Source organism: Bidens hawaiensis, unplaced genomic scaffold (genome assembly GCF_021521415.1).
Source record: "Bidens hawaiensis isolate Kalapana, Puna unplaced genomic scaffold, B.hawaiensis_p1.1 tig00028768_1, whole genome shotgun sequence".
Lineage (NCBI taxonomy): Eukaryota > Viridiplantae > Streptophyta > Magnoliopsida > Asterales > Asteraceae > Bidens > Bidens hawaiensis.
In genome coordinates this window covers 193623-217926 of record NW_027494715.1, presented here as the reverse complement: position 1 = coordinate 217926, position 24304 = coordinate 193623, and the positions used below count along the sequence as shown (strand labels likewise).

At 39.8% G+C, this 24304-nt stretch overlaps 1 protein-coding gene across 1 annotated transcript; it reads right to left on the bottom strand.

Moving 5' to 3' along the window:
* Positions 1-2830: 2830 nt before the first annotated feature.
* Positions 2831-10093, bottom strand: LOC143577695 (homeobox protein knotted-1-like 13). Its single transcript, XM_077061457.1, has 6 exons — positions 9458-10093; positions 4606-4726; positions 4330-4517; positions 4097-4228; positions 3882-4018; positions 2831-3252 (listed from the first exon to the last, which is right to left on the bottom strand). The coding sequence occupies exons 1-6, from the start codon at positions 10088-10090 to the stop codon at positions 3240-3242; spliced, it is 1224 nt and encodes a 407-aa protein (XP_076917572.1). The 5' UTR covers positions 10091-10093; the 3' UTR covers positions 2831-3239.
* Positions 10094-24304: the final 14211 nt, after the last annotated feature.

Genomic DNA, 24304 nt, shown 5'->3' with positions numbered 1-24304 from the left:
AGAATATATTTCAAATTATGTTAACTTAAAATTCATTAATAAAAGTGAAAGTTACTAAAAGAATAAATAAATATAAAAAAAAAGTTATCACTAAAATTTCATCAGAATAGTAATGCATGATCTATGATCTGAAAGCATATAATATTGTCATATATATAATTTGTTGGATTAAATCAAGATATTAGAGACGTTGAGGATGAAAGTGAGACGTCGCATTCAGATTCGATTCGAGTATAATTAAACAACTATCTTTTAAACTTTTCCTTTTCAAAAACCAAATGTTCGGAGATTTACACTAAGGTTAAATTTGTTTTTTTTGCTTAAAATGTTTTTGCAATATGTTTATATCTGTAGACGCACAGACATAAAGCTTTGAAGATAGTTTGTTTTTTCTTAAAAAAAGATCTAAAAAATGTTTTTACAGTCTTAAAAAAATCTTACAATACTAATAAAAGAAAATGTTGAATCTTAGGTGTCAAGCCTACAATTCTCCTAATTTCTAACTTTTTATCTCATTTATTCTAGTTATCTATGGGTCATGGGTCAAAATCATTTTGTCAAGTAGGTTATAACATAGTGTGGATTTTATAACATAGTGTCATTTTCATACCTATGGTTTGATCAACTACGTAACTTTAGCACATTTTTTAAATTTTCGCAACTCCACACCTGACGTTTCCAAAATCATGCTATTTTAGTAATTTTCGTTATCCCGTTTGTTTTTCCTTTAAGTCTACATTAAATTATTTCATAAGTATTTTGAGAATCACTATTGAAATAACGGACCTTATTTATTTATATCGTTTGATAAATCTCGTGCAATACACGGGTTCAAAAGCTAGTAAGGTAATATCCAACTTCTTTAAACCTCTTCACACCCTATCAACACCCACTGTCCACCACCACCACCACCCAACACCACCGTCCACCACCCACCACCATCACCGTCCATCACCACCACCACCACCGCTGGCCACCACCACCATCTACCATCACCGTCCATCACCACCTACCACCATCGTCTACCACCAATCGTCCACCACCATCATCCACCACCACCGTTCACTACCACTATCACTGTCCACCACCACCACCACTCACTACCACAGTTCGTACACCACCACCAATTATTTTAGCAGTCTACAAACATTAAAAAGCAAACCGTTTTCTTCGTGTAGACTACAAAGATTTGGTCTACATCTTATTTTACACACCTGAGAAAAATGTGCATATAAACACAAACAGCACCTGTAGAAGGCGGCTTTAATAAGAAAAATGTGCACACACCTGCAGCGGCGGAACTTAAACAATTACATTAAGGGGCCGAAAATATTTAATTAATCATAAGTTCAGAAAGCAATCAAATTTTTTTCATGATGATAAATTCCGAAAAAATACCATGTTGCATATAAAATATGGCTTTTGAATATTAGATTCTGGATAGGAGGGGCCATATACCTTCTGAGCCCAAAACCAAAAGGGTCCATAACCCTCCAAGTCTCCACTCTCCACCATGATTCGTCCATGAACACGTGACGCAACGTAGTCACACTTCTTTTCTTTCCTTCACACCACAAAATCACCGAAGGGGTACTGTAGTGTAGTGGTTGGTCTCGGAAGGGCTTTAACCTCTATTGATTTTTTTATTAGTTTATTTGTTTAGGCTTTTAATTTGTAATTAAATTTTAAAATTCAATCAATATTATAAAAACGAAAATTCAGTTAATAGAACTAAATTAAAAAATACGCAAACAACATAAAAAATAACAATAACAATTCCTAAAGTTAAATTAAAAACAATTTAATTATTTCGGTGTGATGAATTTCCTCTTTGAACATATGACAATCATATAGGCTCAGATGTTCTGTCTCCACAGCAAGCAATTTCATATCGAAGTTCTTTTGCCCACGTCTCTTCAAGTATGGATGTGTTGTAATTATTTCAGTACTAGCGATGGATTTCCTCTTTTGTCTCTTCGAACATATGACGATCATCTAGGCTTAGATGTTCTGTCTGCATAGCAAGCAATTGAGTTCTGTATGGATGTGTTGTAATATTGGGTATGATTCATAGTGGCTAAACAAAAAAAATGCAAGAGGAAAAGAGACCATTGTTTTAGAGTGAAAGTACAGTGTAGAGTCTTTGTTTAAATAGGTAAATAAAAATGGCTTTCTTTGTTTATTAAGAAAAAAAAAAGAACCTTGTATAGTTTAAGGGAGCTTGGCGGGGTTTCCCCATGCATTCCAACAATCAAAAACCCCATCATGCCGCAAAGCCCCTCCCCGCCCCTTGCCCTACACCCCTCTCGTCACTCTCCGGCCAGTACAAAATCGTGTTGGCGCCCCAAGGCGCAGTTATGTGATTGGTGGTGTCAGGTGTGGGTGGGTTAATTAATCCCCAGAACACGTACATGGTCTAAATGTTTGTTCAACCTTCTCTTGAATTACAACAAAAAATTTCGTACCATTTATACTATCATAACACTTCACGTAACGGGGCAAGCATGAATGGGTGTAGTCGCTATGATGTATCTCAACTGTTACAAAATTACAAAAAGAAACTACTGTTTTTGGTCTTCGAATTTAGGATTTAGGTAGCGAATGCAATGATATTTGGCTCACTTTTTCAATCTATGTATTCCGTGTGTTATAAGCCCTTACAGCCATTATTCATTGATTTACAAATTTGCATTTATATTTATTGTATTATACAATGAAGTTAATTGTTCTATTATTTGATTCCGGGAGTTGTGTCAGAAAAAAGTGTCGTTGATAAGTCATTGTTACAATCTTAAGCAATATAATTACCTGCTTAAGCTAGTCTTCGTGAGTTCGAGGGAGTCGATATATCAATACACAAACACATCATGTCGGCCAACCGGTTAGTAAATCCAAGTAAGACCATGTTGTTGTTTTACTAATTACTATACATACAAAAACTATGACAATTCTAAGCCACCCTACCAAACCCAACCAAAAACCTTTTAAATTACTAAACTTCAAAATAGAATACAAGTGCTAATAGTTGTTCTATCTCATACCTTCAAGGACAAGTCTTTGAAGCTTTGAATCAACTGGTCAATCCATACCTCACTTACCTGCATACTAAGTCGCATAAGCAATAGAATTCACTTCACACAATTTCTCTCGTGTAGCACGAACCGGTTCTTGAGTGGAGATAAATGGTCATGTGACAAGTTTTCTTGCGTCAGATTAACACAAAGTGTTAGGTTATCGTCTCACCTGGCATTACTTTTAAAACCACAAAGATTAGGTTTCTTAGATTCTAATCACGTGCACATGTGTGCAGGCCTGTAAACGAACCTCAAGTTAAGTGAGCGGTTCGTGAACTGTTCGGCGGAAAGTTCATTTATTAAATAAATGAATGAATGAATGAACACAAATAAAAATTTTTGTTCATTTAGTTAAATGAATGAACATGAATATATTTCATTTTCGTGAGCATTTGTTTATGTTTTACGTTCATTTATAGTTGTTAGTTTATGTTAGTTTAAGTTCTTTCGTTATGCTCGTTAATATATCCAATAAACTTCTCTTATCCCATTACAAGCTAGTCTAGTTGTATTGTTTTAATAACCTTTTAGGGCCGAAACATTGTTCTTCACATTACTTTTAACCAATTGTTGTTAAGGTATGATTGTTCAACTATGTTCACTTAAGTTAGTGAATCTTTATACTATTAGCGAGCATGTTTCTTAAAGAACACAGACAAGAAAACCCAGTTTTTTTAATTGTTTGAATTTGATTTCTTGTTCAATCAAAGTCACATGAATGAATACGAACATGCCCCCTTGTTCGTTTACAAGCCTACATGTGTGCGGGTGGCGAGGTGTGCGCACACGGAGCATGGGGTGACTTACTTCTTGCGTTTGCTTTTAACTGCAGTTGAGGATGAAGGGTTACTATGCCAGTTCCTTTTCCTTTGGTTGATGAACCAGTTGTTAATTTGCTTTAGTTGTAAACCTGTTTCTTGTACCAATCTTGCTTTGTCTTCCTCCTGTTAAAGTCAACAAATAAGCTTTGACTTTTCATGGTCAACCAAAGTCAAAAGATGATTAATATGAAGCTAGCTTACTGTCGGGTAAGGCCACTTGGAATGTGATTGCCACCATGCTTTGAGGAGAGAGGTTGTATCTCCGGGCAATTTTCCTGCTCTTCGCTTACGTAAAATTTCCTCTCTAATATCCACAATTTTCTCCTTATATCCCTGATTAATAATAACAATAATAATAATAATCATTCAGTTAGATCTACAAATTTACTAAATAACATTGGTTAGCAGGATAATGATGAAGCCGTGAGTGCTACCTGCTTTAGCTCATGCTTAAGTTCTTGCCTAACGCGTTCCATTAACGAACGTTCACTTTCTGTTGGAAGGCCAAATCCCATGCTGTCTGAAACATCTAAACCGCCATCAAACATGTTCGCATCACTGTCTACTTGTTCTTCATCGTCATCCGACATTGTTGCACCCGTACCCTCACCAGGTGCTACGCCTGTTTACATAGGTAGAATATTTGTGATTAACATTATTCAAAATGTTTAAAAAAAGGAAAAAAAGAAAAGAAACAAGCGGGATTTAACCTGTTAAGCTTTGTAAAGATTGTTCTAGCTCCCAGCATGCCATAACTGCTTCCATTGCATGAACCCGAACATGTTGTTGCAACTGCTCTTTAAACGAAGACAACAGTACAACGTAGTGTGCCTAAACGAAATAAGGTATAAAAATTGAATTAATGAATGAATAAATAAATGACATAAAAGTGAAGGCGGGTAGGATATACTGTGATATTGTGACAAAAGTACTACTCATTTGGAATAATAATAACAATAACATCACATCAATCAAAACATATATATCATATAGATTACCCTTAAGGCTGAGGGCTTTAATGGGGGCTCCAACCAATAATATTATGACGTGTGACAGAGAGAGAAACTGGATAAGGGGGGTGTTGGAGCCCCCGTTGAGTCTCTGGCCCTGGTGTGGAGGGGCTTCAGCGAATTTTTTTTTTATTTTTTTATAAATATATTCAAACAACGTATTATTAAAAAAACTCATAAATTATTAAAAAAAACACACATTAATAAAAAAACACATTAATATCTAAAAATAAAATAAAAATTAAAGTACTAAAAAAAACATTCTTCTTATTCTTCGGCTTGGTCTTCTTCGATCAACCTCTTTCGGATACGTTCCTTTTGCTTTTCCATTAGCATTTGATCGACCGGATTTAGGTTACTGAAGTCTCTAGTAAGAAAGTTCAAATCTCTCATTCGACTTTTTTCCTTTTTGTCATAAGAGACCACCTCCATGGTTTTGTTAAATTTATTGAGGGATTCAACAAGATTGGCGATGTTTACGGCTTCCCCCTCAGCCGGTTTTTTCCCCTTGGCGTCCCTTCCCAATGGCCACCTCCTCGGCGGTGAAGACGTTTCCTCCTCCGCAATGTTTAGGTCGAATCCAACGCGCCAATCCGACCCGGTTGAAGTGTTATACGCTCCAGACGAACTAGTTTTAGTCCGTTTCGGCCTTACTTCCGCATCAAAGTCCGGTGCCACCAGCTCAACCCACTTGGAACACCTTTTCAACCTCTCCCACAACTTTAAATCGTCCCACGTCTTCACCATCCCATACCTCCGCAAACACTCCTGCTTCCACTCTTCGGCCGTGAAATTGTAAACCGCCAAATCATCACTGCCACTTGGTCTCATACGACCGCTGTTCCTGTTGAAAAGATTAGTAAACAAGCCGACAAATTTTCTGATTTCGGACCACCGACCCGAAATCATATCGGCGTTCCGCTCTGTACTCCCAACGAGCATGTAGAACGTCTCCCTAACCTTTGTCCAAAAAATCTTGCTCTTTTGGTAGTCGGCTGCAAAATGACTAAATAAATTAGATTTCCATTTAACTTTTTTATTTAACTTTTTTATTAAAAATCATTTTTAAAAACGTTAAAACAATTACCGCAACGACGATCCTCAGAAATGACTATCCAAGCCCGACACAAGGCTTCCTTCTCATCCGATGACCACAGAGTGGCTTTCCGTTTCGTCCTCGGAGTCGAAGCCGGTCCCGACCCGTCCGTTGCAACTTGTTTTTTCCGGTGGACGCGTCTTTTTGGTCCCGTAGCTTCACCGTGTGATTCTTGTGTCTCCGGAACAACAAAGTTAGGAGACGGTTGTGTGTTGGATGGTTGAAAGCCGGATGATTCTTGCGGCTCCGAATAAAACATCGGTTGGTGCGGTGACGACCATAAATCATCGTCAAGATAATCTGAATCAAGGTTTGGGAACCAATTTCCAGCCATTTTTTTTAAAAAAAAGTTGAGAAAATGAATTGATTTTGCTTGAAGGTTTGAAGTTTTGGTATAAAAATGGGTGAAATGGGGTATAATTATATAGGAAAAATATTTTTTTTTTGGTTTGTTCGGCTCCCAACGGTCAAAAAACCATCAAAAGTTGTGCAGCCCTCTCTCTTCTCCAGCTAACCGGCTCACGCCTGCATTGTTTTTCGCGTTAGCGCCCCGTTAGCGCCCCCGATAACGCCCTGGTGGAGTGGTGTTAGCGCCTGGGGGCGCAAGCGGAGGGGCTCTAGCGCCCCCGTTGAAGCCCCACACCCCTCAGCCTAATGGAAGGGCACAATTAAACCCTCGTTGCCCACATGGGCCACTTTAGCCCATTAAATTAGAACTGTTGTTTGGGACAAAATGGAACATACAGAAAATGTTTTAAAAACGTATATATATTGCTTATTCCACCAAACAATGTTGATATAATAAGTCAGAACAAATCTAGTTAGGCTGAGGGGTGTGGGGCTTCAACGGGGGCGCTAGAGCCCCTCCGCTCGCGCCCCCAGGCGCTAACACCACACCACCGGGGCGCGACCTGGGGCGCTAACGGGACGCTAGCACGAAAAATGAGGCAGGCGTGATGGGGTTAGCGGCAGAAGAGAGAGGCTGAGGGCATAGGGGAGTGTGCAAAGAGACGTTGGATGATATAAAGAGCCGTTGAGCTCTTATTTAATTAAAAAAAAACGTTTTTTTTTTCCTATATAAAACCCCATTTCACCCATATCAATCACCACAACTTCAAACATTAACCCAAAATAAACTCATCTTCCCAACATTTTTTTAAAAAAATGGCTGGAAATTGGTACCCCAACCTTGATTCAGATTATATTGACGATTTATGGTCGTCACCGCACTAACCGATGTTTTATTCGGAGCCGCAAGAATCATCCGGCTTTCAACCATCCAACACACAACCGTCTCCTAACTTTGTTGTTCTTGAGACACAAGAATCACACGGTGAAGCTACGGGACCAAGAAGACGCGTCCACCGGAAAAAACAAGTTGCAACGGACGGGTCGGGACCGGCTTCGACTCCGAGGACGAAACGGAAAACCACTCCGTGGTAATCGGATGAGAAGGAAGCCTTGTGTCGGGCTTGGATAGTCATTTCTGAGGATCGGCGTTGCGGTAATTGTTTTAACGTTTTTAAAAATGATTTTTAATAAAAAGGTTAAATAAAAAAGTTAAATGGAAATCTAATTTATTTATTCATTTTGCAGCCGACTACCAAAAGAGCAAGATTTTTTGGACAAATGTTAGGGAGACGTTCTATACGCTCGTTGGGAGTACAGAGCGGAACGCCGATATGATTTCGGGTCGGTGGTCCGAAATCAGAAAATTTGTCGGCTTGGTTACTAATCTTTTCAACAGGAACAGCGGTCGTATGAGACCAAGTGGCAGTGATGATTTGGCGGTTTACAATTTCACGGTCGAAGAGTGGAAGCAGGAGTGTTTGCGGAGGTATGGGACGGTGAAGACGTGGGACGATTTAAAGTTGTGGGAGAGGTTGAAAAGGTGTTCCAAGTGGGTTGAGCTGGTGGCGCCGGACGTTGATTCGGAAGTACGGCCGAAACGGACTAAAACTAGGTCGTCTGGAGCGTATAGCACTTCAATCGGGTCGGATTGCCGCGTTGGATTCGACCTAAACATTGCGGAGGAGGAAACGTCTTCACCGCCGAGGAGGCGGCCATTGGGAAGGGACGCCAAGGGGAAAAAACCGGCTGAGGGGGAAGCCGTAAACATCGCCAATCTTGTTGAATCCCTCAATAAATTCAACAAAATCATGGAGGTGATCTCTAATGACAAAAAGGAAAAAAGTCGAATGAGAGATTTGGACTTCCTTACTAGAGACTTCAGTAACCTAAATCCGGTCGATCAAATGCTAATGGAAAAGCAAAAGGAACGTATCCGAAAGAGGTTGATCGAAGAAGACCAAGCCGAAGAATAAGAATAATGTTTTTTTTAGTACTTTAATTTTTATTTTATTTTTAGATATTAATATATTTTTTTTATTAATGTGTGTTTTTTTAATAATTTATGAGTTTTTTTAATAATACGTTGTTTGAATATATTTATAAAAAAATAAAAAAAAAAAAGTCGCTGGAGCCCCTGCTGGAGCCCCTCCACACCAGGGCCAGGGGCTCCAACGGGGGCTCCAACACCCCTCTTATCCAGTTTCTCTCTCTGCCACACGTCATAATATTATTGGCTGGAGCCCCCACTAAAGCCCCCATTAAAGCCCCCCACACTCCTCAGCCTTAGGTGTTATAAAATAAAGGCTCTTACAAGAAAACCAGACAATAATGGAAACAGATTCTGAAAACACTTGGTACAGATTTATTATTAAAATATTTAAATCTACTGAGTTGGAACATTCTGCTTCACATAAAAATTCATCACTTTTAATTTAATCAAGGGCCAACAAATAGTTATCTATCTATTTATGTCTCTCTATAACACACACACAGATACCTAGGGGAATAAATATATTCAGAAAACATGTCACAAGAAACATAGAGAACTATGCATCTACCACTTGATGGCATACAAAGGACCATTGTCTTTTAGTCCCTGTAAAAGCAATAGACAGAGAGTACCACACTCTTCAGTCCCTATCACTTTTTTATAATTATTTTTAACTAGATGTATAAGCTAATTCTCAATTAGGGGTGCAACTGAGCTTGAGATTCAAAGTCTCAAACTCAGCTTGTAAGTCATTTTTTCAAACTCGAGCTTGATTTATTTATTATTTATTTATTAACTTATAAACATTTTTATATGTTTCTTTTTCAGAAAACCATAAAGCTCGTGTGGGGCACCTTAGACGAGCTACAATTTGTCTCGAGTTTGGTTATGCACTGTGAAATTAAAAACGTAGAAGTCGTAAGGAGTTCAAACTTAAAAGTACATATTACTCGACAAGCCTAAATGATCTTCTTATACATGGTTTCACCTTGATAAGGCTTAGGCAAGTTTAGAGCTTTTAATCAATCCTATCTCAAGTAGCAATCAATTAGTTATGAAATGTCAACATACAATAATTAGCTATAATAAATAGATGTGAAAAATGAAAAAATTACCATGAACTGATTGAGGTCTTTATCATCAATTGGCTGATTATTATTATTATTATTATTATTATTCCCAAACATAGCATACTTATCAATAACCTGCTGAGACTGAGCCAACTGAGCATCAATCCGCGGCAGCTGATCCACCGGCGTTGCGATTCGCAAACACGAGACGTGAGCCGATAGCAACTGATCGTACATCGGATGCGATAATATATCCGCTTTACACTTAGCGAATTCCCAGTCTCTCTCCTGATTATTACTTCCATTTCCATCACTTAAACTCTGGCGTTGACTTAACTTCATAGCATTTTCATCGATACTATTATTCTCGCTGTTTATGAACATCGACTCTCGGTTGCTATCGTCGTTGTCGATTGGCCTGGGAGACAGCCAGTGGTTGTTGGAGTTGGACGAGTCGGAATTCGTGGTTTGTAAGTGGAGGAAGCTGCCGCCGGCGTAGTGGTGGTTGTGCGGCCGGAGAATTGCGCTGTTGAGCCATGTAGGAGGTGGTGACTGCGAGGTCTTAGGGTGGTCAGGCGGTAGGATTCCACCGAGGACCTCGACGTTTCCGGAGGCCAACTGGTGTTGGTGCTGGTCGGAGAAGTGCTGGAGGTGAGAGATGTTATCGTGGAACGCCATTACTACAAGCTTTTGGTGTTGTTCTAGAGGGAGAAAAAGATGGAAATGAGAGAGAAAAAGAGGGAGGAGGCGGCAAGGAAGGCATAGATTGTTCCAATTTATTTTGTATTCACACATACATGAGGCTAAGGGGGGGGGGGGGGCTCTAATGGAGGCTCCAGTGAGGGCTCCAGCCAATAATATTATGACGTGTGGCAGAGAGAGAAACTGGATAAGGGGCGTGTTGGAGCCCCCGTTGGAGCCCCTGGCCCTGGTGTGGAGGGGCTCCAGCAGGGGCTCCAGCGAATTTTTATTTTTTATTTTTTTATAAATATATTCAAACAACGTATTATTAAAAAAACCTATAAATTATTAAAAAAACACACATTTTTTTTAAATTCAAATTACAAAAAAAAACATACTAAAAATTAAACAAACAATAATACTTAATAATAACACTAATCTAATACAAGATCATCGAGTACGACGACATTTATTTTTAAAAAAAAGTTGGGAAGATGGGTTGATTTTGGGTTTCATTTTGAAGTTGTGGTGATTGATATGGGTGAAATGAGCTATTTTATAGATGAAATGGGTATTATTTAGGGAAAAAATATTTTTTTTTTTTAATTTAATCCCTTCCCAACGGCTCTTTTTACCTTCCCAACGTCCATTTTCTCTCTCTTCTCCCGCGACCAGCCTCACGCCTGCCTGGATTTCTGCGCTCGCGCCCCGCTCGCGCCCCTGCTCGCGCCCCGGTGGTGTGGGGTTAGCGCCCCGGTTAGCGGCCCACTCCCCTCAACCTGAAGACAACAATAGTACAAAAGCGATATTATCTATGGAAACTTATTTTATATTTCTAACGAGATGAGATTATTTTATTTCTTATGATTGTTTTATTTGGTCACGCTTTTAAGATAGACATATGTTATTATTGGGTACTTCATTAGATGAATAACTATTGCAAGAGAGATTCAAGTAGTGAAAGGATGTTAGGATATGTGTTTGGAAGGGCACGAAACATTATCACTTTCTGTTTCACACTGCCACAACGTATGTTTCTTGGTATGAAATATGAAATCTAACCATCATTTAAATGTGTTGATATGAGTTCAATACGATTATCATAAAAAATTAAACAAAATGTAAATAATAAATAAACGATTCCAGTGAAGGCATTCAAATAATCACAAATGCTATTCAATGAGTAATTGTGGTTAGATTAAATATGGCAAAAAAGTCAAAGTAGAAGAGAGAATAAAGATTTAAGTGGTTACATTAACTTTTACGTCCGTTACACATGTGTAAAAAGTCGACTCGGTGCGTAAAAATTCTGTAATTTTTTTGCGTGTATGTGTAGCCTACATATATTATGCATGTGTAAAAAAATCGAAAAAAAAAAATCGTTACACTAAGTTCTTTCGAGTTCTTAAAACTCAAAGAGGTTCTCATTTGAAATCACTCATATATATATATATATATGGAAAGGATATTTTGAGAACCATGTTGAGTTTTAAGAACTTAAGAACTCAATTCTAGGCCACACATTTAATTAAATTGATTGGAATATGTGGTTGAGATTAAATCTGGTAAAAAAGTCAAAGTAGGAGAGGGAATAAATATGTAAGTGGTTACACTAACTTTTACGTCCGTTACACATGTGTAAAAAGTCGACTCGATGCGTAAAAAATTCTGTAATTTTTTTACGTGTATGTAACTTACATATATTACACATGTGTAAAAAAATTCGAAAAAAAAATCGTTAAACTGAGTTCTTTCGAGTTCTTAAAACTCAAAGGGGTTCTTAATTGAAATCTCTCATATATATATATATATATATATACATGGGAAGGATATTTTGAGAACATTGTTGAGTTTTAAGAACATAAGAACTTTATTCTTGACCGCACATTTAATTAAATGGATTAGATTATGTGGTTGAGATTAAATCTGATTAAAAAATTAAAGTAGGAAAGGGAATAAAGATATACGTGATTACACTAATTTTTGCGCTCGTTACACATATGTAAAAAGTCGACTGAGTGCGTAAAAAATTCTGTAATTTTTTTTACGTATATGTAACCTACATATATTACGCATATGTAAAAAAATTCAAAAAAAAAGTTGTTACATTGAGTTCTTTTGAGTTTTTAAAACTCAAAGTGGTTCTCATTTGAAATCTCACTCTCATATATATACACACACATAAGGAAGGATATAACAAAAACTCTTTTTAGACGGAAAAAACCTTGGAAACTCAATTACAACCGTTGATTTAGCTCATCTATGAACCAGATTTAAAGTTTGTACTTTGAAAGATATGCTTAATATAATATTAGTCAAAGGATAATAAAAGAGTAATTTAGTCATTAATGTTAGTCTCTATCCCCTGTTATCTGTCATATGCTACCAACTTTTCTTTTCAAATTCTCTCTCTAAATTCTCTCTAAGAAATGGAGATCTATAAAATTGATGATGATGATGATGATGATGATGATGATGATGATGATGATGATGAAAGCAAAATATTGTGAAATTGGCTTTTATTTTAAGTTTCTAGAGCCAGAGAATTGATCTCGAAATTGATCGTGTGACTGGGTCAGATCGAGGTCACCATTTCTAGTGGCAACCACAATCTTCGGGAGCTCCATTATTGGTCACTTTTAAGAAAGATGAGTGCCTTTCAAGAAGAAGAAGAAGAAGGATGAGTGCTATTTTTCACCTAACCACTTATTATATTTTCTTTTATCAATTTTTTTATATTCAAACCTTAATTAGCATTGAATTCTTTTCTTTTGTAATTTTAATACTAAAAAAATTAAACATTTTTGTTACTAAAACTAGGGCTGTCACTTTTACTCGAAACCCGACCAGAAAAAACCCGCACCCGAACACGAACTAACCCGAACCCGATAAAAGACTAACCCGAACCCGAACCGAAGTAATTTGGGTTGGTTCTCGAGTTTGATTTATAAGTTTTGGGTCAACCCGAAAACCCGAATAAACTTCTAGTTTTAAAATTAAATATAATTTTATGTATAACAAACTAAGTTTTAGACACTAAAGTTATCATAATCTAGCTCTAATTGACTGGTGTCATTCTAACTATTATGGATCGACTGTTTATTATTAATTTATGTTTTCCGTTTATTACTAATAGCAACCAAAAATCGAACAACCAAATCACACCTGATTGAATATGATTAAGGCTCGAGTTAGTTTTACTCTTCTTTTGAATTGTTTTATCAAGCTATGTTGGTTTGTTATTTGATTATTTTGTTATAAGCAAAGAAGAATATGTTGTTTTAATTTTAGCATTGTCGTTCTTAATTTTTTTTTTTTTGTGTTTTTTTTCTTTTGTTTGTTTGTTTTCTAGGATACTCGAAACCCGATTAACCCAACCCGAAAAAACCCGAACCCGAATTACCCGAACCCGAAAAACCAGTAAGAGATTTGGGTTGGGTTTCGGGTCAAGATTTAAAACTTTGAAACCCGAAGAACACGACCCGAAAAACCCAAAACCCGAAAAACACACTAACTGAAACTCATTCAATTCCATTTTTTTTTGTCCGTTTGCAATTTTCGTTGATTACCATTTTGACTAATTGTCATTTGTACCATAATTAGCATTGGATTATTTTCTTTTGTTAATTTTCAGTAACCTCGTTTTGTTATTAATTATATTTCCTTTTATAGTTTTTTTATATTAAAGAAATAATTAGTAATGAAATCCTTTAATATACATATTTTTAGATAAGTTAAAATTATATTTAACTATAAAAAATATATTTTTAAATCGGTTTACATATTCTTAATTATGTAACAATGCAACAAAATATATTAAATGACATGTTTTTTTAAATATGTTAAAATTTAAGTTTACATATTTTTAAAAAGATTGCTTATATTTATAAATGTGTAACATAATTCTTAAGTATGTAACAAATTTAAGTTTACATATTTTAAATAAGATTACTTGTTTATAAATGGGTGAAATAATTCTTAAGCATGTTATGCATTTTTAGAAAGTATTTAAATATTTTTAAACAAGTTTACATATTTTAAATATTTTATTTGTCTATAAATTGGTAACATAATTCTTAAGTATGTAACGTATTTTTAAAAAGTGTGTAAATACTTTTAAACAAGTTACTAATTTTAATATTTGTAAAAATATTTTTATCTTTAAAAAAATATTTTTAAATTTGTAAATAAGTTTACAAATTCTTAATTTTTTTACATATTTACATATTGTTTTAAAAAAGCTATGAAAATTTACATATTTACATATATATTTTTTCTTTTAAATAAACGATATTTGTTACATTACTCTTACTTTTTTTAAAAGTTTGTAACCTTATTTTTAAATATGTATACATGTTTAACAACATGTAAACTTATTAAAATTTGTTACATATTTTTAAAAGTGTTTTTACATATATATAAAAGTATGCTTATATGCAAACTTATCTTTGATAATATCTAAGTTTACTTTTTTATGAAAATACAATAAAGAAGATGAATGACAAAAAAAAATGGTTAAATTATGCTATTTAATGGTTGTTAAAATAAATTATGCTATTTAAATAATTAAGGAGACTTGAGATATAAATTTATAAAAGACTTTAGAAAAAGAAAGAAAAAAGAATAATTAAAAAAGTTGGTGCAACATTAGTTATGAAATAGGTAGAAGTGTAAAAAGACTTAACTACCCTTATTGGTATATCTAGTAAAGAAATTAATATGGGTGGTGTGGAAGCATAATAGCCATTCATTGAGTTTTCAAGAGTTTTTGCAACTTATTTGGGTTTTCAAATTATATATATATATATATATATATATGGAAAGGATATTTTGAGAACCATGTTGAGTTGAAAGAACTTAAGAACTCCCATTCTAGACGTAAATGAATTAGAATATGTGGTTGAGATTAAATCTGGCAAAAAAGTCAAAGTAGGAGTGAGAATAAATATGTAACTTATTACACTAACTTTTACGTCTGTTACACATGTGTAAGATGTCGACTCGGTGCGTAAAAAATTCTATAATTTTTTTATGTGTATGTAACCTACATATATTACGCATGTGTAAAAAAAATTCGAAAAAAAAAATCGTTACACTGAGTTCTTTCGAGTTCTTAAAACTCAAAGGGGTTCTCATTTGAAATCTCCCATATATATATATATACATATATATATACATATATATATATACATATAGATAGATAGATAAAGGATCCGATACATTAATTCTTTATCGTACAATAGGTACGCGACACTCTGTAACTTCGATTTTCAAAAACCACGCTAACCCTAAAATCACAACTACGCGAGTTGGTCTTCGTCCACCTTCACCATCATCGTTCAACAATCCACCACCGTCCACCGATTCCGTCCACCGTCCTCACCATCCTCTACTGTTGTGAACACCATCTTCTTTCGTCACGACTATCAATCGTTGCTCACAAGTCAGTTGATCAAATTGACCAATTGAAATTGAATCTGCTGAACATAATTGATCAATTAACCTTGAAATTGATCCAAAGATTGACTCTTGACCACTGTGAGACCATACCCCTTGATACATAGGAACTGGATGGTATCCGTAAATCCTCAGCCCATGCCGGTCGTAACCTGGGATTAAAATCGTGATTCGTTCCTTCACCAAAATATTCTTCAAGCCGGCCCAAGTGGAATCAAACTTCCATCTCCACTTTAAAAGGTGAGACCTTTTACCACTAAATCAAATTTGCAGGACACTAATTTTAACTACCTTTTATTAAAAGAAAGAAACTCAAATGTAACACATTTTATTAAAAAGAACGTCTAGCAAGAAACTTGAAAGAAAGGATACGATACAAAAGATCCCAATCAAAATTACAATGGAAAATTCGGAAAACTTAAATTATAGCGTGAAGACCAATTCAAATGAGATAATTTCGCTCTTTTCATCAATAGTCAATAGATAAGATAATGTTCTAGATCTCCTCCATTGACTTAGATATAGACTAAGGGTCATCATTTCTATCCCGCTACAAGCCAATATGATAATATGATTGTTGTATTATAACTCGAAGATCCAATTCTTTTTGGAGATCATGAACCGAGAATTTACCATTTGAATCTTGTCATATCTATTTGTCACTTTCAAGTGTGATGTTTCACTGGTCGATATTATTGACACATTTGAAGAGGTAGGTCCCAGCAGAGCCCAGTTGGACCCGCAAGACTCACTTTGCAGAGGGACGTCTGCGCAAAGACCAACTGGTTCCGCAGGACCCACCATGCTCAGAGAGATGAAGACCTTACGCGCATACGCCAGCTGTTTCCACAGGAAAAGCCTCCCAATGGTGAAGTACCCCGCCTGTTCCCGCAGCTGCGGATACAAGCCATCAGCGGAGGCTACCCGCACTAATAGTAAGGCTACACGCACAAGGCACTAACTCTCAATAATTCAGTAATGTCACCTGAAGAAGGAATGAGCAAGGCGGGAAAACTCTCGCCCAAATGAGCCAGTCCGTACGCTTCTGGAGGATCTTTTGTACTATACCTGCCAAGGTATGGACAAAATAGACAAGATCTGACCAAAGCAGCCCATGAACCAATCACAGGGTGACAGCTCACTGACAACAGTACGACGAACAGCACGCTCTAGTACTTAATGTCACTATCAGCCGCTGCCTACTCACCAACCCTCATCGTGGCACGTACATAGCCTGCAGTTGGTGGAAAAGGAATAGTACACAGCCGGCCATGTCACTATCAGCCGCTGCCTACCCACCAACCACCAGCATGGCATGTGCGTAGCCCACAGTTGGTAGAAAAGGAATATCATACAGCTGGCTGTACCTGCTTGGAAACCTACCTTCGGCTATAAATACTCCAACACCTTGGAACGGTATCATTATCTTATCATATCTTATCTTATACCATCACATATCTTATCTGCTCTAGCTATTTCTCTTAATATACATTTATATTCAGAGCAATCTAGTCTGATTCTCACGCCGGAGGGTGGTCACAAGGAGGTACCCCCCCATTCTCAGTGACGAGCTCACGGTGTCTGTTTTGTAGGTCATCAGAAGAATAACCATCTTTGCCGGACCTAACCCTCGTGGGAAACATCTACTTGACCCTAAGATTATCCGTAATCTGACGGGGTAACTTAGTGTTTCTTCATTGGCGCCATCCGTGCATAAAAGCTAGAACTAATTCTTTTTCAGTTTTTTCAAAACCTCTGGAAAGATGGTTAAGGTTACTCCGGTGCCAATGCCAGCGAGTGACCAAGAAACCCCGGTAACCACAACCCCAGCTACTGGGGGAACACCGGCGAGTACACAATTTTTACGAACACTACCCCGGTTACCCAAGCCGGGGCAAGTGCAGTAAACAATCCTTCACTGGATTCACTGATACCCAGTTGGAGAGACAACAGACGAGGCTCCCCCGCCAAACACTTGATCAAGTTAAAGCGTGGGCGGAAGCACGTCAGAAGGAATTCCAAGCTGAGTTGGATGAACGCTTACGTTCACTCCAACAGGCTGACGAGTTCGGAAACACTCGACAACAGCTCAACATGAGCAATGGGTGCGAGTACTTGGATAATGACTGGGGGGAGTCCGACAGTGACGCAAACCCTCGTCATAGGGCGAAAGGGAAGCGCAAGGAAACGGACTTCCAACCAAGAAGGGATTTTGGAGAAACCTTCAAACCAAGGAACGCGGGGGGAAACCCACGTGACTTCTCCAAAACCTTTAGACCAACTGTTGCAAATGCGGGAACGTCCAAGTTTGCAAGGGACATTGCGGAAGCAATCGCCCCGAAGAGTGCCAAACAGATGTCCAACATCGGCACTTATGATGGTATATCCGACCCAGATGATCACTTGAACAGATTCATATCGGGGGCAACCGTCAGCAATTGGACGGAACCCACGTGGTGTTATATGTTCCAGATGACGCTGGTTGGAGCGGCCAGGGCGTGGTTTGATCGTTTACCGGTCCACCACATCTATGATTGGGCGGACTTCCAACACAAGTTCAGCCAACACTTCAGCCAACAGAGGAAATATACTGAAGAGCAGTGGACGATCCTCAACTGCGTTAGAGAAGAGGATGAATCTTTACTAGACTTCATCACTCGCTTCAACTCGAAAACGCTGAGTCTGGGCACCATAAGCGAAGATCTTTTTCGCGCCGCTTTCATCCAGGGCGCCGAATACCCAGAGCTTATCCGCACGTTGACAGGTAAAGATGGCATGCCATCCACATGGGATGCCATCATGACGGCGGCCAAGCGCTTTTCCGAAACGGAGAAGCAACTGGGTAGGGATCTTCCCCAGAGTACAAACCTCTACACGCAGAGGACTAGAGAAAACAACGTCCGGACCGCCCGGCAAAACAAAAAGAGGAAGCTAGGTATTTGCAGTCAAGGGTAAACTTTGACACCTCATCCAGCTCTCGCCCTCTAGTAGGCGGAAGGGATAACACGCACCCATCAAGCCGAAACCCCCGGTGGACGCCACTCACCAAAAGCGTCACGGAGATATTTGCCACCGAAAAACTCCCATGGCCAAAAGCTCCAATGGTCCGGCAGCGACATAACGCGGATCAGAGTAAATCCTGTGACTTCCACGGGACAAATGGTCACACCACTGAGGAGTGTATATCCTTGAGGGATATTGTTGAAACATTCGTCAAGGATGGAAAACTTACACACCTTGTGGCATCAATCAAGAATGAAGGGAAGAATGATAACCGATACAAAAGCAACGGACGAAGGCCCGTTGACATCAGCATCCACATGGTTCATAGTAACGTCAGAGGAAGAAAAAGACGAACGACAGAACCATGCGCGTGGAAGGAAGCTGAGGTGCGCTTCCCGCGAGTGCCAGGAGGACCCATCAAAGAAGGCCCTATCGTCATCAAAAGCCAGCTGGGGCACTACATCACTTCCCGCACTCTTGCTGACAACGGCGTCTCGTCAACAGTTATGTACAGGCAGTTCTTCGACAAGCTAGACGACGAAGACAAGGAACGCCTGGAAACGGTCTACGCCTCGATGGAAGGGTTCGATGGCAGCACAAACACCCCCCTGGGTATCCTATCTTTCCCCGTCATTCTCACAGACGGAAAACACTCCCGCACAGAAGACGTGGACTTTGTCGTAATGAGGAAGCCACACCACACATACGACATTCTCTTCGGGAGAGACGGGATGGCAAGATTCAATGCCGTGGTATCTTCAGTACACGGCATGATGGGATGGCCAACAGCTGAGGGTGTAGCGATGATCACCGGTATTCCCCAGGTATGCATCGCATCTGTCTCATCAAAACCCAAACCAAAGATGGCTAAACCAACAATCACCGAACCAGAAGAATGGGCCTTCAATGGCAAATACCCTGACCAGGCTGTTACCATTGGCCAACAGTCACTGATCCTACACCCACCTTACTCAAACGCTTACTACAGAAAAACGCTGACATCTTCGCGTGGACACCAACTGACATGACTGGTGTACCTCGAAGTAAGGCAGAGCCTTACTTCCTTGATGCGTATAAGGGGTACCATCAAATCCACATGGCCGTTGACGATCAGGACAAAACCGCATTTCGGACGCCCGATGGCATATTTTGTTATCAAATGATGCCATTCGGACTTAAGAATCCCGGGTCCACATACCAACGCCTGATGGACAAAGAGTTTCATGCCCAAATTGGGAGGAACTTGGAAGTCTACATGGATGACTTGGTCATCAAAAGCCCTGACCCAGAAACGATGTTGAAAGACATCGAAAAAACTTTCAACACGCTCAGAAAGATAAACATGAAGCTCAACCCGAGCAAGTGTTCCTTTGGGATGGAAGAAGGGAAGTTCTTAGGAGTCATTGTTACTAAAGATGGCTTCAGAGTGAACCCTGAAACGGTCGAAGCCATTATCAAAATGGAATCACCTACTACCATCAAGCAAGCTCAGACACTTAATGGACTCCTAGTCGCACTTAACCGCTTTTTGGCAAACCATGCGGATAGGTCGTTCCCATTCGTGTCAACATTGAGAAACTGTTTAAAGAAAACGCACTTCCGCTGGACACCAGAAGCGGAAGCAGCTTTTCAGGAAATTCGGTCACGCTTGATCGAACTCACAACGCTCACAGCACCAGAAGCGGGGGAGGAATTAATCCTATACCTTTCCGCCACAGATAGAGCAACCGGGGCCGTCCTGCTAGTGGAGCGAAAAGGCATCCAGATGCCAATCTACTATGTTAACCGTGTCCTAACAGACGTAGAAACCCGGTACTCTACCCTGGAAAAATTAGTCTTAGCACTTGTACAGGCTTCACGCAGGCTAAGACGATATTTCCAAGGTCACCCAATCACCATTCTCACCAACTTCAAACTCGCAAATGTTCTAGGCAAACCCGAATTGTCAGGACGCCTAGCCAAATGGGCAATAGAATTGGGAGAATACGCGATAAAGTACAAGCCGAGGCCAGCCATAAAAGGCCAGGTCTTGGCCGACTTTATTGCAGAAGTCCCCGCTTCGCGGGAGAAAGAGTGCCAGGAGGAGGCTCAACCCTCTCCAGCACAGGACATCGATGATGTCTGGCGACTCTACACTGATGGAGCAGCCAGCAACGAGGGCTCAGGCGCAGGGTTGAAACTAACCAACCCAGCAGGCCAAGAATACACTTACGCTATTCGACTGGATTTTCCAAGTACAAATAACGAAGCGGAGTATGAAGCATTCTTGGCCGGGCTGAGAATTGCGCGTAAGATGGGAGTGAAAAACTTGGAAGCCCACGTGGATTCAATGTTAGTAGCCAACCAAATAAACGGGACGTACACGGCCGTGAACGACACAATGGCCTGTACCTCGCACAAGAAAAAACCCTTATGCGCGACTTTAACGATTGTAAGGTCATACACGTCAAGCGTAGCGAAAACAAATCTGCGGATGCGTTAAGCAAGCTTGCATCATTAGCCTTCACCCACTTGGGAAAGGAAATCCGCATTGAACTCCTTGGAGCACCATCAGTCCCGCACAAGGAAATCTGTGTCATCCAAACCGGCACAGAAACGTGGATGACACCAATAATAAATTACCTTGCGGCGGGTATACTACCAGAGTCAAAAACACAGGCAAGAAAAATACGCTGTAAAGCACTGAACTATCAACTCATCGATGACATCCTTTACAGACGTAATTTTCTTGGCCCACTCCTAAGATGCGTGGACAACCAAGATGCTGGCTACCTCCTAAGGGAAGTGCACGAGGGCATCTGTGGAGTACACGCAGGTCCACGCGCTGTTGTAGCTAAGCTAAACAACGCGGGATATTTTTGGCCGGGGATACATACGGATGCGCTGGCATACATCAGAAAGTGTAGGTCTTGCCAACTCTACGCACCCAACACGCATCGCCCGAAGAATGAACTTGTTCCAGTCACCTCTTCATGGCCATTTCAGAAGTGGGCCATCGATGTGACAGGCCCATTTCCCACAGCAGGAGGGAACGTTCAGTTTCTAGTGGTCGCTATCGACTACTTCACCAAGTGGATAGAAGCAAAACCCTTAGCCCAAACAACCGCAAAACATATCAAAAAATTTATTTGGGAATTTATTATTTGTCGTTTTGGACTTCCCCAGAATTTGGTGAGCGATAACGGCACCAACTTTGCTGACAAGAAGCTACAAAAGTGGCTGGAGGAACTTCAAATCACCCACACCTTTACCTCAGTGGCGCACCCGCAGGGTAACGGTGAGGTGGAAAGAGCAAATAAGAGCATCGTCGACGGCATAAAGAAAAGACTCTTGGAACACAGATCCGGCTGGGTGGACGAAGTTCCACACGTCCTTTGGGCAAACAGAACGCTGAAAAAGGCCAGTACGGGAGAAACCCCGTTCAGCCTCACTTATGGCACTGAAGCCATGGTCCCGGTCGAAATTGGTTTACCCTCACCAAGGGTCTTGATTCAGCCAGAAGACAATGATGCGGAAAGACGGTTAGACCTTATGCTAACCGAAGAACGCAGAGACTTAGCCGCAGGGCGTGAAGAGAACTACAAGCGACAAATGCAAAAGTACTACAACACGCGGGTAAAACTCTGCAACTTCAATGTCGGAGACTACATACTGCGTAACAACGAGGCTTCGAACCAAGAACGCCCAGGAAAGCTGGCCCCGGTCTGGGAAGGGCCATACATTATCAAAGAAGTTTTGGGTAAGAGCGCATACCGGCTCGAAAGGCTCGATGGCACCCCCATCCCAAGAACATGGAATGGAGCTCAATTACGCAAATGTTACATGTAGATCAATTCCAAACTTATAAAGAAAAAGCCTAGAGCCACTTCTATACTTATTCACATTGTATTGATAGCCTTACCTTTATACTTATTCAAAACACTGATATGCCGGTATTCACCGCATAAATAAGTGGGGAAGTAAGTCGTTACGTGTGGAAGGCGGCAAAACCCGCATAAACACAAAAAACGGTAAAAAATTCTAAGGAAAAGATGAGGAAAACCTTCACGCAGGTCAGTTATAGGTGAAGTTTGGTCATCCCACTAAATGAAAGTGACGGTCCTACCCGCACAACCATGATAGAGGAAACTGAACATTAACCTATTGACAACCGCGCGTCGAAAGGTTAACTTATTCAAAACACTGATATGCCGGTATTCACCGCATAAATAAGTGGGGAAGTAAGTCGTTGCGTGTGGAAGGCGGCAAAACCCGCATGAACACAAAACGGCAAAAATTTCTAAGGAAAAGATGAGGAAAACCTTCACGCAGGTCAGTTATAGGTGAAGATTGGTCATCCCACTAAATGAAAGTGACGGTCCTACCCGCACAATCATGATAGAGGAAACTGAACACTAACCTATTGACAACCACGCGTCGAAAGGTTAACTTATCCAAAACACTTGGAAAATTGCTAAGTTAAACTAAAGTATGCACGAGCGAATCATATATTGTTTATGAGGCAAAACAAGTGCCAAATTAAACTATAATATGCATGAGCAAGTCATATAACGTTTATAAAGCAAGTCAAAAAGATTCAAAAAGATACAAAGATTCAAAAATAAGAGGGAATATACCCCCTTACCTTGGTAACCAAGAAACCGTAAGACAAGTGCGGGTACAGTGTCAAGGCGAAACCCTTCACATACTTTGCACTTGCAGGGAATTGAAGCCAAGAATACCTTGGAAGTCAAGTAACTATAAGACGAGTGCGGGTACAGTGTCAAGGCGAAACCCTTCACATACTTAGCACTTGCAGGGAATTAAAACCAAGAAGGATCTTCTGGGCAATGCTTGTGGAAAGGGAAATAACATCCCCGCATAGCGGGAACGTTGAGAACTAGATTGTTTGAAGCTCTAAGATGGAATTGGTTGTTTAACATAATTGATCACTATGTCTAAAACTACCAAAACCTCGTGGAGAATCAACACAAGTGAAACTCAACGCTCCTGACTTGCGAGGAGGTTACACACCTACCCGCATCATACCCAAAGATCAAGCAGAAAAGTCGGGAATTTCTGCACGTGACATTAGGGAAACCGCGGGAAAAATCCCCACGGACAACCTTAAAACTAAAAACCCTTTTCAAAACCCATTGCTTAAGTCCAAAAGTTCACCTCACTTATTAACAATTCATGAGAAGAACATTGGACTGGGGGGACTTGAAGAGGTAGGTCCCAGCAGAGCCCAGTTGGACCCGCAAGACTCACCTTGCAGAGGGACGTCTGCGCAAAGACCAACTGGTTCCGCAGGATCCACCATGCTCAGAGAGATGAAGACCTTACGAGCATACGCCAGCTGTTCCCGCAGGAAAAGCCTCCCAATGGTGAAGTATCCCGCCTGTTACCGCAGCTGCGGATACACGCCATCAGCGGAGGCTACCCGCACTAATAGTAAGGCTACACGCAAAAGGCACTAACTCTCAATAATTCAGTAATGTCACCTGAAGAAGGAATGAGCAAGGCGGGAATACTCCCGCCCAAATGAGCCAGTCCGTACGCTTCTGGAGGATCTTTTGTACTATACCTGCCAAGGTATGGACAAAATAGACAAGATCTGACCAAAGCAGCCCATGAACCAATCATAGGGTGACAGCTCACTGACAACAGTACGACGAGCAGCACGCTCTAGTACTTAATGTCACTATCAGCCGCTGCCTACTCACCAACCCTCATCGTGGCACGTACATAGCCTGCAGTTGGTGGAAAAGG

What these genes read in the sequence shown, in the direction of transcription:
- LOC143577695 (XM_077061457.1), bottom strand. Translation starts at nt 10,090, where the DNA reads ATGGCGTTCCACGATAACATCTCTCACCTCCAGCACTTCTCCGACCAG. An exon ending in ATCTTTACAAAGCTTAACAG is followed by an intron (nt 4,518 to 4,605) that starts GTTAAATCCCGC and finishes CTATGTAAACAG; the next exon opens with GCGTAGCACCTGGTGAGGGT. An exon ending in CCAAGTGGCCTTACCCGACA is followed by an intron (nt 4,019 to 4,096) that starts GTAAGCTAGCTT and finishes TGACTTTAACAG; the next exon opens with GAGGAAGACAAAGCAAGATT.